The sequence below is a fragment of the Branchiostoma belcheri genome, unplaced genomic scaffold (assembly GCF_001625305.1).
Source record: "Branchiostoma belcheri isolate BF01 breed outbred unplaced genomic scaffold, Haploidv18h27 scaffold22, whole genome shotgun sequence".
NCBI lineage: Eukaryota > Metazoa > Chordata > Leptocardii > Amphioxiformes > Branchiostomatidae > Branchiostoma > Branchiostoma belcheri.
This window is the reverse complement of record NW_017803713.1, coordinates 1,973,562-1,988,504: the sequence shown is the minus strand read 5'-3', so window position 1 is coordinate 1,988,504 and position 14,943 is coordinate 1,973,562. Positions and strand designations below refer to the sequence as shown.

Here is a 14,943-nt window from a genome sequence, read left to right as displayed (position 1 = left end):
CATGCGGTTTCTTCATGCATGCTTACACTTCAGAACGCTGATCAATTCTGAGAGCAAGCAACAGGATCAAAAGACTATAGAGTTAACAAAGCAACAAAGTACCACACCAAGTACCCAACCATTGAGACATGTTTATAGAAATACAAAGATACAAGATAGCCAGAAAGGTTGCACCTACATGGAATATCAGTATGTCAGATTACACCAGGTTTAAGATGTACAGGACAATGTCCAGCCAATAAGAAGAAAGCTAAAACAGACATGTCTAAGATATTCAGTATGTGCTGCAATCAGACTCACCTCTCGTAGTCTATCAGACATGCTGACTGTCTCCTCCTGTCTGCGTGCCAGCTGCCTCTGCTGGGCCTTCATGTCGTCCTGGATCTGCTGTAACCTCCTGTCTACTCGCTCCGAGGCCTGGATGATAAAGCGACAATGTGCAGAAAATAACAATGTTTGGCAAACATTTAGTTTTACATAGGGAGAGAAAAAAATGGTTTGTGGAAAATTAAAACTTTTCAACTTACAGACTCAGACGTGGAGGATCGCCTTAAACTGTCTGACATTTCCCGTAAGGTTCTTTGTGTCTCCTGCTCTGCTCTGGAAAACAAAAGTTGTACAGACATTCATTAATCTCAACAATCCATGTAGCATACAGCAAATACACATACACAGTGCGTTGGAAGAATGAGGAAAATCATTGCTTATTTACCTTTAGTCTTTACCTGTTCTGGTAGAGAAGTTCTGTATAGCTTTTGAATTTGATAATATCTACTAGAACAATGCCCAATTCTCAAACTGTCTTTTCTAAGAAGCATGAAACTTTCATTATATGGATGACTAACAGCATCGACTGATAACTGTCACAACTTTCCTACCAGAGTAAACCAGCCAACCAACCTCGATCTCCTATCTATTTCCCTTTCCAAGTCCTCCCCCATTCGAAGCTGGTCTGATGTCAGGTCCCGGACAGTCTGGTGGACTTCATGGATCTGCAGAACATTAGGACATTACTGAGGATTTGTCTAAAAGCCTTTAGCACTAAAGGCACCAAATGGATCCTGATGCATTGGCTACTTGTTACAAGGAGAGATATGAATGGGAAGGCCTTACATCATCATCTCCTCCATTGAGAAACCTGACTGTTGACCCAGTTCTTCTTCTTGGCACAGAGGGCTGAAAGAAATCATGATAAGATGGTGATGATCAAGGTAAATGCAAATATTGAGAGAAGCTGCCAGATTTAAGCATAAAATGAAGGAGAAGTCATTTGGGGAAACTCCTACTCCTACCATACCTCATAATTTCTCAATGGTGACGTTGGTCTGTATCTTCTTGTTTCTGGAAATGTAAAGTAAGAAAAATAAACCTTCAGTTTGGAAATAAACACATAGCTTATATGGAGATGTCAGGGTCAATATGATCTATAGAGATGAGTCTTCTAATGATGCTCAGATTTAAGGTTTGGTTCTGAATCAACGTGATTCACATTTGGAAAGATAAAGCTTTCTGAAGATTCAGGAGCATCTTAGATAAGTTATAATTATGTTTGTTATATACAAGACTTAGGCATGACAAGCCATTCAATGTGAAACTACCTGCCATAGCCTGCAAAGCTAGTATGCTGTGTCAAAGAACAGTTCAACTGAGTGACACAGATACAGAACTGACCTCCTGAGCTTGCCATGTCCAGCTCACTGGGTCTCATGGTGGAACCTCGTGTGGTGCCTGTTCTCCTTACTCTCTCCTCCTGCAGCCGCATGGCCGAGCGGGCAAGTCTGCCTCGCAGCTACAAAACAGTATTTTATGATCCACATGTCAAAATGGAATAGAAAATTAAACTAAGAAATCAAGCTTTCGACCTTCTGGTCCAAGAAGCAGGATTGCTAACCATGTACTAAAACATACAAAGACTACAATATAGTAGTTTTATACCCTACCCTGTCTATCTCTGTCCCTTGTTCTTCTGAGACCTCAGAATACTCCCCCAGCACTCTGTCCATCCGTCTCAGGTTGCGGTTGGTGTCCTGTTCAGAAAAAGGAGTATCATGTGTCACTGTGATTCACTGAATCTAAATCCAGGAAGTTATCAAGAAAATGGAGATTAGATTTTCAGATCCTCTTTGAAAAAAAGAGGCAGAACTTTGTGCTGTTATTTTATTTGACCTGAATAAGCTGTGACAATCAAACTGACAATGGCAAAAATTAGCACCGTAACTTGGCATATTTGGAAATACATGATGTATGTTGATGTTATGAAATAATTTGGCTAAAAAATGCGAGCCATAGCTAAGCCTCACTGTGCAACTTGCTACAAATGTACTTGAAAACACATCATGCTCAAGTGACCATGACCTCTTTAATTTTTCTTTGTATCTTTGAAATGTATATATATGAACAAGTTTAGTGATGACATTGTCATACCTCTAATGATGTAGCTATCCTATCGACTCTGTCCACTACAATGTTGTCTGATGCAGATGTCCTAAGGATGCCGCGTCGACTGCTACGAGGTGATGGGGGGTCCGGTAGTCGACGTCCCCTCCTGGAGCGCTGGCGAGACCCATAATCATCGTCCTCACTCGATACATCAGCACTTGCCATGCTTCAAGTTTACTCCTTTTGATATTCTGGATATTTATAATAGAAATTTGTTCTTGCAGTCTGAGTACCTATAGAGAGATGCTGGTGCTCTGGATTTCCCAGTAATCATGGCTGCTTCCAACCAATGAGCTTCTGGCTCAAAACTCTTGCACTGGTCTGGAACAGAGGTGTTTAGGGATTAAACATACATATCTCCTTCTTGTACGCTCTATTACAGGAGGTGGTTACGTGTATTCTATTCCATATCCCTCTCATTGTGTGCAGAGGATCTGGTTACAGCTTGAAACAAGTGGCAACACAATGTAACAATAACAGGCAACAACACCTGTTACCACCGACATTCCTTTTGTCACTTTGCATCATTCTGCCAAGTGGCAACCTTGACAAATCATGGAAACTTTACAATTGTAGCAGTTTGACTTAATTCGAGTAGATAGGTGTTTCAGAAACGGCAGAGGTAACAAAAGAAACATCTGGTCACAGATCTCTCCGGTGCAGACAATGAAAGTGAATTGCTTTTGTACACGATGAAAGAAAATTGTCATGCACGGTGCAAACACTGAACGCAGCCTGTAACGAAATACAAGAAAATGATTCCGATGTTGGTATTGAATGATTTAACGGAATTTGGGTCGACAGGTGGGTGGGATTTTGGCGGGCAGTCTAAAATTTATAGAAAGCTGGAATCAAAATATTTTCGATCCTCGGAGTTGCCAAAGTAAACAAACTCGTATTCGCAATGTTTACGGAACTGAAATGCCCTTCCTGAACTCTACACGACCTCAAAAATAATCAAACAGTTACAGCAACTGAATACGTATACAATCAAACTAAACGTCTTATTTTCGACAGGGATAAGCCTCGCTAATCCGATATATCTACTTGGAAATGTTGAAGCTTTTGCGTTGGAGTCTGGACTAAATCTATAAAATAATTTTCCCAAATTTCAGACGACGGAACGCTTCGTACTCGTAGTACGTTCAACTCAGGTCGCAAGGTTGTGACACCTGCTTTCCCAAATCACAAGCCTTGGTGCACATTACAGAGAGCAATCCTTCGATAGAAAGAAAACATGGGAAACAAATTATGAAGAACATCGCCAGTTGTCTCGTGTTTACAAGTTCAGAGTCTCATCTCGTCAAGTCAGCTTCTTCGCGAACCAGATTATCTTGACAAGCGGACAAACATGCAACAGTTTACAGGACACGTACCACTTTTCTGGATCCATTAGCGTTCTGCACGGCACGCAGAATGTCTTTCAGGCCACTGAAGCAAGTGTTGATATGGTGATTGTAGTAATGTAACGCCAAGAAGTAGCGCAAAATGGATGAGTGCAAAAGTCGCCGTTATTCCCAAACTTGAAATGACCGCTCCGCCATGTCTGTGCTTGATCACGTGATACTCCTTAATAGTGCATGACGGGAAGGTAAATACCTGGCGGGAAATTTGAAACTAGATAATGCCGGGTGACGAATGACGGAAAGCTGACACAGATCGAGGCTTCGGGCAAGTTGATGGGGCAACTGCATAGCCAATTTTCTTAATCCTAGGTTCAGAGATGGGATAACTGTGTGCCAGTTATAGGGTATATGATGCCCGTCCCTGCAGACCACAAGGAATCTGCACACAGGATCGAGAAAGTGGCACAGAACCCTCAGCAGAAGAGCAATACCGCGACAACGCCCCCACTACAGACACGTTCTTTTTTTATGTCTTGTCATGGGTTTTCATGCAGGTCGAAAAGGGGGATCGGAGTGAGCACTTGCGGCTTTCCTCTTGCCGATCCTGGTAGGGGTAGCATCCAGCCTGTGTGTCATCTAGTTTGTTTTTCTCGGCTCACATACTTCCCGCTTACTTTAAAGTAAGCTTTCCAACTAGTATGGGATTGGAACTACGGAAACTAACTAGCTAATATCACTGTGCCCAGCCTTGTCACCATTGGCCCAGCATGGTCGCTTGGTAAAAAAAACGTGACGTTTGGTATAGTCCTAGAGGGACTCCAATGGCATTGCTATATTATAAGACTTCCCCATGACGCACAGTGCCAATGGCGTCATTCATGTTACTCATTTAAAATTCGCAAGGTGTTTACACTCCATCGACTGCAAAACCGTCCGATGCATGATATAATGGATTTAGAATAAAAGTTGTGTCCACCGCCGTCCAACTTCAGGAGCTGCAAAGCTGTTGTGCTACTGCCTTTGCCCTGATCACGGTCCAGATCGCTTTCTGAAAACAATCAAATTCCGGGATTGAAGCGACCTTAGCCTGAAGAGCATTTTTTAGGTGTGACCTGATCAGCTTTTTGGTCTTGGCGCACAAAACTTCAATCCTACTCTAAAACATGACTCATTCTTCGGTATGACTGATAAGCATTTTGTGCCTCAAGAACTTATCCAGGGTACTGTAAAAAGATTGAAGCAAACCGTTCTTGTTATTTGCATGGTATGATATTTCACAGAATTTATAGACTGTCGTTCTAAAGTTATGTGTTTATATGATAGATTGTCGTTTTATGCGTTTGATGAAAATGTAAACCTAATTTATGGGATGTCTGTTTGACACAAGAGGTGGTTCGCACACGCACAGGTGTGGAATTTACCTCACCTGAGCCAGGCCGGGTTGGCGAGATGAGTATGACGTCATGTGATCTCGGTAAGCGCGAGATGGGGGATGGGAGCCCAAAACAAGATGGCGGTACTCGATCGAGTCGGCGACCTTCGCGACTGACAAAATTACATTATCTAGCCGTGTTAAGTTGCGTCACTGACGAAGAAATGCTGACAATGAACATAACTATGTTCTGAGAACCTACTAGTTTTTTGGCGTAAGTTAGAGTCAGTGCAATGGCAGAAAACGGGGGAGAATCCGCCCTTGTAGGCGCCCGTGAAACAGCAGTGGCTAGCGGCGATGCGGAGAAGGGATCGCCCCGGGAAGAGGAGGAGGAAAACCGCTCGAAGGTTGTGGACGAAAATCTGGGAGGTGGTCAAACACAGTCAACCTCGGCTAAACATGGAGAAGACTTGGAACAGATAGTGGTGGATGGCACAGAAGGGGAAGGAGTAAGCGCGAGTGAGGCAGGCGGGGGCGTTAGCGGGGATAATAACGGTACACAGGGAGAGGAAGATGGCCCCAGGGATGACGGGCCGCGGGACCGTGTTATGGGCGATGATGAGCCAACACAAGCTATCAGTACTGCCGCGGAGGGCGAACAGACGGGAGCTGAGATGCATCAGGAACAAGGTGAAACGTTGGTAGTAAAGGATACAGAAGCAATGGAGGGCATACAGGAAGGGCAGGTGGGTGCTGCAACAGAGGCGATGGAGGCTACACCTGCCAAGGATGAGGATAGCACAGCAGTGAAGACCATTGGTGTGACAGGGTTGGTTAGTGGGGAGGGGGGCCTGACAGATGGGGAGGGGGGTGCTTCAGCAGCTGTAGAAGGTGCAGCTGATGCGCAGAGGCAGACTGGTTCGCAGTCCGTCCCCACTACCCCGTCCTCCCCACCAGTGGCGGAGCAGTTCGCCAGGAGTCCGTCCATGCAGACCACAAGAAATCAGGACTCACAGGATGAGAAAGTCGCACAGAACCCTCAGAAAACGCAGAAGAGCAATACCGAGACAACTCCCCCACTACAGGCTAAAGCCAGTGTGGAAAAAGGTAGCGTGCACATTTAATATCTTGGCAACGTTTTCCCAAATAGGTGCATGTTATATCTGCAATGAATCTCTTATATTCTCTCCTTTTCCTTCAATTTCTGTAGCCATATCTGCCAACTGGTGTAACATTTATAGGCTTTGCAGGCACGCAGCAGCAGTTGGTAAATGTTCAAACAACTCATGTTTGTCATGTTAACCTGTCGTTATTCAAGAGGCCTGTACTGTATTTGATGGTAACAATTTTTGCTGTAACAATTCTTGGGAAGAACAAATTGCCCTCCCAGGCTTTCTTCAAAGTAGACAGGAAACATTATATGTTATAACCATGGCCAAGAAAAAATTTACTAAAGGGTTTGCTTAGCTTGCTGAGGTTTAATCAAGTAGCAGTAGTGACTGTCATCTGCATAACAATGGAGCGACATTAATTAGTCATAGACTGTCACACATTACAGATGACCCCATCAGAAATCAGCAGGTTTAGGGTCAAAATAAGAAACCTTGGGAAATGGTCTTTTAAACTGGCATCCCTTACATGTATACAATCAATAAAATCAAGAGTACAATAGACCTATTAAATGAAGAATGATATAAAACGAAATTACTCTTTTTAAAATAAAATGTCAAATAGAAAATCTAGTCTGATGTATAGAGAAATGACTTTGACATTTTTTACTACCACAATTGAGCCATCTTGAATTATTATTATTAGCTAAGAGGAACACATGTACAGCATTCAGGGTACAGAATAGTAACATGTAGCATTGGCCATTCAATCTGTGGGTGTAGGGGAAATATTTAATTTATGTGGCATTAATGTTTAATGAGGATGCAGTCAAAAGTAACTCTTTGTTCGGAATAAATTTTGTCAGCCCTTACAAATGTATGTGATCCTCTTATTTCAGCCCACATCAAAATCCAAATGTAAAGGAAATACTAGACTCATTTCCTGTAGCCTGATATCCATCTGTTTTCAGATGCTCCTAACATTACTCTCAGTCTCTGGTGTTGGGAGGGTAAAAGAGCTGAAAATGGATGGATATTGGGTTGTATTTCCTGTGCCCATTTTAGTCTCAAAATAGAGTATTTCTTTCTTGTGTACAAGCAATAATGTGGACTCAGTCATTAAACAGTGGGTATTGACTACAATATTCTGCTAGTGAATGCATTGTGTCATTAAGTCTAGAGCCCCACTGATGCTCCAGCATTTGTCAATTATAAAATTCACTACATACATATGTATGCAGAAAGTAAAAGTATTATTATTAATTACTGTACATCAAAGAATGTTCCTTAAAGAAAAGGTGTTTAACCCTTCCATTGCTAGGGTGTTATATGTTATAGACAAGGTAAAACATCCTTTGAAAATCAGCAGTCTGATCACCGCACAACTTGGGTCAATATAGGCATAGCCATCAGCCTGACCTCCACCTCACCTTCATCTGGGTCCCATCATTTATCATTTCATATGCACCCGATTAGAAATTATGTTGGTGAACATATGATATAGGTCTGCTTGTTCTTTCAGTCATGTCAGCATTATTGACTTACCCTGTGGCATTCTTTGATCTAATTTTTAATCCTTCCCATATGCTATATGATATACAATGTGTAGTATAAAATTTGATGATGAAGACTACAAAATTACCATAGTTTTTGTTCATCCTGAGCAACGAAACTCCATCAGATAACAGAATTACAGACCAGGTACCTGGCAGAACCCTGTGTTAGTGAAATACTTAATACATGTACTACTACACTACTAGTACTACCGATATACATGTACTCAGTATACTAATCATTGGGGTAACTCCTTGGTAGAGGAAAGTCTTTGTAGGTGACAGATGAGCTTTCCTTCAAAATGATAACAGATGACCCTTTTATACTGGTTGCTTAATAAATTAGCATTTTTATGTAGTTTTGATCACTAATGCATTTTATTCATAAGTTATGTGAAAAGGTACAATTCGGAACACCTGACCATGCAGTAATATTACTTATCAGTTAAAATGTGGGGCTTCCATCATGTCAACCTTGTGACCAGTGGTACAGTTTGACTCGTATTACTTAAAATCTGGGTGTTCTTCTCTCCTAGCCACAAGCACCATTACAGAAGAGCAGGCAACATGCAGTGCAGGAACCCCAACTGAAGAACCTGGTCTGCCAGAGGGGAGTGCCGGAGAACAACCAGCCATTCCAACAGTCTCTGTCACCCCTCACACACCAGTGTCTCCGGCCAAGGATGACTGGGTCTTGTCTGAGTCACAACAGCCTGAACAGGCTCCTGCTTCTCCAAGCACTGCCACATCCACAGGTAGGCATCAGGTTTAGTGTGTTGAAATGTGATGGAAGTTTGCCGCCAGACTAGGCAGAATATTATCTACGAGCCTGTATATATCTGCAATATCCTTGGCTGCTGATGGAAGTAGTGAAAGGTTGATCAACATTATTGCAAAGTCATTAACTCTTAGCATCTACTGTAGCTACTTAGAGTGCCTCTGGAACAGCAGTATCATGTAGTGAAACAGGTTTAAAGCTTACTTGATGGTGGGTGAAATTTCTTTTTTGCCTACATGAGTACCCAGAGACATTCAGGTTATCTTGATTAGGTCAGGTCAGCAGTAGGTTAGAGGCAGTATTTCCCTGTATTTACATTTCAGATAATGTCCAGGCCTGCCCATTATGGATCTCATGATGGTTCATCGACAAATTAACCTCCTCCCTTATGACTTCTGCTTTATCCAATCCACCTGCTCTGAGAGAACACAGGGGACTTGGGTTATCAATCACTCATAATATAAGTAAAGTTGCTACACAGTTCGGTCTGATATTTTTCTAATGATAATTGTCTAAGACTGAAAGTGCAAAGATATCTTAAATTTTTTCTTGGAATAGTGCTTAAGTTTGCTTTGGTCCGCAATTAGCAAACTTAGTCAAAGATTTGCTTCCTGTATTGCTGAACCCAAGAAATGTGCAAGACATACAGTACATGTGTAGTATCAATGGCAAAAATGATAGTGTCAAAATCAATAAGGAAGTATTAAAGTAAATCAATAATTTATTAGTGTCTAAATCAGTAATAATTTTTTGTCTAAATCAGTAATAATTTTGTCAAAATTGATCACCATAGTCTCCAGATATCTCATTTTGCCTAAAAATGTAGTCAAAGACTGCTCCAGACCTAAGTACTTGATGTATTGAGCATGTTGAAGAGTGTCTGATTGAACAACATGACGGTGTGTACCCATCCACATGCTTCTATTACAGGCCCATTAAGTCTATAACTTTTCTGAAAATAATGCCAGGTACAGGCTTGTGATCATAAAACAATCCTTTCACAAGGAGGCTGTGTGCTCTGCTGCATCTAAATGTGGTCGGTGGAACAAGCCAGCTGTGGAACAAGCCAGCTGTTGCGAGGTGGCTTATGTTACAGGTCTGGTAGGAGAAGATAGGGCGTGAGGTGTAAGTAATGGCTTTCCAGTGCATGGGGCAGAATGTTTAGGCAGTGCTGTAAGACCACTACCTTTCATACAACTTTATCTCTCATTTTATTGATTCTGCATGATTGCCATGCTCTGCCACGCTTAGGTGTTATCGTTTCTCAGGTTGATGATTATGAAGCATATAATACATTTTATGCCTCAATGGAAAGTAATAAATTAGTTTAATGTACGATCAAATCCTTGCTTTGCATGTGCATGATAACACTTTATGCTGCCTTAGCTTCTTCTAAATTACCCTTGTATAATGGGTCATTGCTAGTAAGAAGCTTAGATTATGAGATAGCTCATCAGTAATTTTGCACACAGGGAAATCAGTGGCATCAGGTTGGTTCAACTAAAACATGGATAAATGCCTGGATAAATGTGTTTGAGTAAGAGTAAACGGGACAGTATTTTTTACATTAAGCTAGACCATTTGAAGGTTATATACTAGTATATAAACTATATTTTTCCTGCAATTGTTACTTTCTAGTTTTGTATTTCTCTTGTGTGGCTTATTTTTAACAGATTTGTTAGAAGATCTGATGCTGTCTGATCAAGATTATAACTTCCTGGCATTCCATTGATGTAGTAACACTAAAGCTGAGTCCCTGCAAGGCTGTGTTCTTTGTGCTCTTGTTGTACAAAGATAAATGGGGGACTATCTAGGGACCTTCAGATGTCATGGTTAGAATTCTTTGTCAAACCTGTATCCTTCAGCCCCCAGAGTTTCGTTATCTCACTGCTTTCATCCCTGCTGCCAGCAGCAGGCATACACTCAGGTACTTCTGTTGGCCTGACTGATGAGGATATGTTGACAGGTACAGCCTTGGAGGTAGCCCTTAATGGACGACAGGCTCCAAGTTCAAGTGCAGAATATGGTTTGGATGCTAAGAGAGATCTAGCGGATAAGCTGGAAGGAAAAAGTGAAGATGGAGATAGTTCATCTTGATCTGTAGGTCTTTGCTACAACAAGGGCTGAAAGATGATTGCACTTTTGGATGTACAGTTTATCATGTTAGGTATAAAACGAGGTAAGATCTGTGTATATGTCCAAATTATGACAACCTGCCATGTGGGAATGATTCATGGATGTAATCTCATGACAACAGATGCATGTCTTAAAGGACAAACCAGTTAAGTGTAAGATAAAAAAAACTGAATATATTCTAGATCTGAATCCGTCAGTTTCAGACCCTTTTTCTTTTGACCTTAAAAATTAAACATCAAAAGGCTCTGGTCTCAGCAAATATCTTTAAGCTCCTTGGTAAGGGTGAACTTGGAAGGATAACATTAAAAACTGGTAGAAATGCAGAAGGCAGTTGAGACTGGAATGAGTGCTTAGTATTTTGCTTGCCTTGTTATACAACAATCAGTCCATGTCCCCTGTACCATTTATAGCCCATCATTAGTGCTAATCATTGTAACAAGTAGGTTGTAATCAATGGTACAGCTGTTCTGTGGACAAAAGCTTTTGGTAACACAAATTACCTTTATGCAAAAAAATCTCGGACTGTGCTTTGAGACCTGTTTTCTAACCGTATACACTTTGTAATTTGAGGAGTATTGAAATTTGTGCCTCTAGTATATACTATTAATATGGGTTCTCCAAGACAACCAGAAATATCACCCACAAAGCCATATGTGGTTTTGCAAAATTATACAAATTCGACCAAATGAAAGCTGATTTTGGAAAACAAACTTGACACATACATGATACATTGTATATCAAAATAGTTATTTTCACGAGGGGCTTTGTGTAAAACAATGTAGTATTGTAACATATCTTTGGTACAATATATGTAGGTAAAGCCATGGGTTTTCTGTGTAGCCAAGGTTGAGCTCTTTATGGGCAGAATTTTGCATTCTGTGGACATGCTTTGAAGCACAGTGGAATACACACAGAAGCTCCTGTCAGGAACTACACTTGATTGATGTGGTACTGTTTGTGAGAAATACAAACTAGAGGGAGCTTGGCCTTGCTAAATATATGAACTTCAAAGCCTTTTTTTCTCTCACCCATTTCATTCAACATCCAAAATCTGGCAGACATTTTCACGTAAATATTAATTTTGGCATACTCATTGAATTTCTGGTGTCAATTTTATGTATATCATTGTATGCATTAAGTTTGTACAGTATTAAATGTGGAACCTCATCTTGGACCAGTAACTGCACTTTTGGATGTACAGTTTATCATGTTAAGTATAAAAAGAGGTAAGATCTGTGTATATGTCCAATATTATGACAACCTGCCATGTGGGAATGATTCATGGATGTAATGTCTCAGAGTATATTATAATTTAAAGCATGGTATGTCACGACATTGATGAAAGGACTAATTTCTACTGCAGTTTTTTTGTCATAGAATACTGGGACTTGGGGTGAAATGTCCATTTGGTAGATTAGGTTGACACTACTGTTACAAAGGATGATTGGAGGGGTATTAGGAATCTCTGTCCTGGGCACATATGCAGGGATGAATAATTCTGCAGTTCACACCCTCCTTCAGTGCCTGACATGTTTGTGCCATCAGAGTATGGGGTTATGTACATGTACCTATCTACAGCCATGCTTGTTCATTGTTCATTGGAATACAATTGCCAGTAATTTCCCATGAGGCTTTTGCTGGAGGATTTCCCTAACACTAGGTTCTCTTCCATGTCTGACTCCCAGACTGAAATGTTACATTCCATCCACGTAATGTACCTGCAGGTGTTCCAGTAAACACATCAGTCAAAAGGCTTATAGTCACAATAGGAGGGAATCCTGTGAATGAAAACATGGCTTATCCACATCATCCTGACAGTTCCATGCAGAAGGGCAGAGTTGACTGCTGCCATGAGATCCATGCTATCCCTGCATGATACTGTAAGTCTACAAATTTCCGCGGTATATTTAGATTCGCGGCATTCGCGGGGACCTTTGTACCGCGAATCTATTTCCCCGCGAATATGTTTTGCGTAAGTGCGCCCCCTCCCCACATGCATTCACCACGGTAAGCGAAACACAAACACACGCGATTCACAAATCACTGCAAATCAACTTTATTCTTAGCAAATGTTGAGTACCCAATTTTTATACTGATGTCAAAAATTATAATATTATGAGACACCGAATCGCGATACTGCGGCACTGGCCGTGTCAACCGTGTACCGCCGAAAAAAATCTATGCGTGCAGAGCGCCGGCCATGCGCGCCCGGGCGCTTGAAAATTGCGGGAACATCGGGCATATCTACAAGTATTTTTATGAAAAATATAACGGCTGGTACCTGGGAAATGTTAGTTGGTTATCTTTTGCGCCCTGCTTTGCGGGCGTTTTTTTCTTCTTGTTGTTCTGCTGGATAGAAACGCTCACCGTGGGCCTACAAAATCGAAGGCGACCTTTGCATACTTCCGGGTTCAAAATCTCGCCGAAGACGGCAGAAATTTGCTTAGTAATATATATATTCTTTCGATTATGCATTTCTTCACTAGAGTATCGATGTGTAGTCGTGGAAAATAGCATTTTAGCGCTTATTTTCGAACAAAGAAAATTGTTTACACGTGCGTCAGATCGATTGTCAGCTTTACCGCCGGCAGTCTCGCGCGGTGCACGAAACAAATTTTTGCGCCGCGTTTTAGGAGATAAATGCCGGAACACGAACTTTTATTATTTTAAATATACACTTTACAAATTTTTCTTTGAAAAATAGCCAAGGAGACATCGCGAATCTAAAAATACCGCGGATTGTCCATTTTCCCGAAACCGCGAACTTTAGGCCCCGCGAATCTAAAGAGACTTACAGTAATGTGCCCACTCCAATTATTTGATGGAACTGCTGTCTGTTCGCTGAGCTGTAAATCTATCGCCCGTGCTCAGCTGCAGTGTGACAATTCAGGTCACACAGTGTCTCAGGAGGGCAGTGTTTCATTAGTGCGAGTCTTTACATTCATTTCACCTTGTACAGTATTATAAGGCACTGTTATGTTGTCTCTACCCAGCCATTTTTAATGCTTTACCACATACTTCGGTAGTAAGACCCAATATTTAAATGTGATGAACACAATAAATCGTGATCTATCTTACTCAAGGTTATAAAGAACAAGTCAGTTACTCTACTTTTTCATTATGGTAATAGAAGAGGAACTATAGAAGGCTGGTGTTTGAAAGGAAAATTATGATTTCAAATAAGGTGCAAAGAGGTGGTCATGTAAACTCACATTGTAAAATAAAATAAAATAAACTTAACAGTAACTAGAGGTCGGAGATCTCATGTCTTCGTCAGAGGTACATCGTTCTAGAGAAATTAACATGCGTATTCTTCACTCTTTTAATAATCAATTTGGTCTAAAGAACAAAAGAATCTCTGTACTATTTTTATGGTACAGAACACCCTGAAACGGTTTGCCGCAGATTATACAGATGCGTCGTCACCCGTGTTAGCCCCCCCCCCCTACGTTATTTGAGTTTGGACTGTTACTGGGAAAAAAAACGTTCAAGAAATTCTTACTGTGTTGAAAGTGTCACGACAGCGCCGCAAAATATAATAAGAGAAGATGTTATAAAGGAAAGAATCAGAACAGGGCGACTACTGCTGTTTTGTTAATTTGTCTTTATGACAAATAGAAGACTTGTTTCTTGTGTTCTTTGTGTCCTAACATTTGTACTTCTACAGTTAGTATATTCCAAATCTAGGCATCTCGTTTTTCGGCCCTTCGTGTTTTTATTGCGCGCTTGCCTTAAATTTAAGGTAATTAGATTTATGGTCTCCAGTGGACGTCATCCATAGCAATTACTTGGTGTGGCCGTAGAAAATAACCTGACATATGTCCAACCTATCCTCCCCCTGCTGAAGTTATAGTACAATCCCTCAATGTAACATCATTTGATCCCATCCCATTATGGGGTTCCCCGGCTATATCCAGCTGTCGGCTGTCTCCAAGCAGATGTAGGTGGGGGGATTTCTAAACACAAAAGGTCCTATTACGGGGACGATAACGACTTCCACGACTCTCATCTTTGAACTCAATCTTGGAGACCACCACAGTAACATGCCTATCAAATTTCATTAACTTCCATCCACACATACAAAAGTTATCCTGCTCACAAGAAAAATTAACAAAATGCCCCCTGTAGTCACAACGAAACCCCCCACGAAGCTCAGTAACGAACTTAACCTTGGTCCCGACAATAGTAAGCACCACACCAAGAATTATAA

At 41.2% G+C, this 14,943-nt stretch overlaps 2 protein-coding genes across 4 annotated transcripts in view; one reads left to right on the top strand and one right to left on the bottom strand.

Moving 5' to 3' along the window:
* Nucleotides 1-41: 41 nt before the first annotated feature.
* On the bottom strand, nt 42-4,146 carry LOC109470133 (centrosomal protein of 128 kDa-like). Its single transcript, XM_019768915.1, has 10 exons — nt 3,816-4,146; nt 2,425-2,760; nt 1,941-2,027; nt 1,672-1,789; nt 1,298-1,341; nt 1,114-1,176; nt 901-992; nt 528-600; nt 301-417; nt 42-47 (listed from the first exon to the last, which is right to left on the bottom strand). Exons 2-10 carry the CDS (start codon nt 2,602-2,604, stop codon nt 42-44), a joined length of 780 nt encoding a protein of 259 aa, XP_019624474.1. The 5' UTR covers nt 2,605-2,760; nt 3,816-4,146.
* Nucleotides 4,147-5,083: 937 nt separating this feature from the next.
* The window catches only part of LOC109470325 (protein stoned-B-like), a 20,531-nt gene continuing 10,671 nt past the window's right edge, over nt 5,084-14,943 (top strand). For 2 of the 3 annotated variants that reach the window (XM_019769243.1, XM_019769244.1), the window contains exons 1-2: nt 5,084-6,264; nt 8,356-8,574. In XM_019769243.1, the coding sequence (XP_019624802.1) occupies nt 5,451-6,264; nt 8,356-8,574 (1,033 nt within the window). In that variant the 5' untranslated portion in view covers nt 5,084-5,450. The remainder of the gene's footprint in view (nt 6,265-8,355; nt 8,575-14,943) is intronic. The other variant, XM_019769242.1, reaches the window with a different exon arrangement.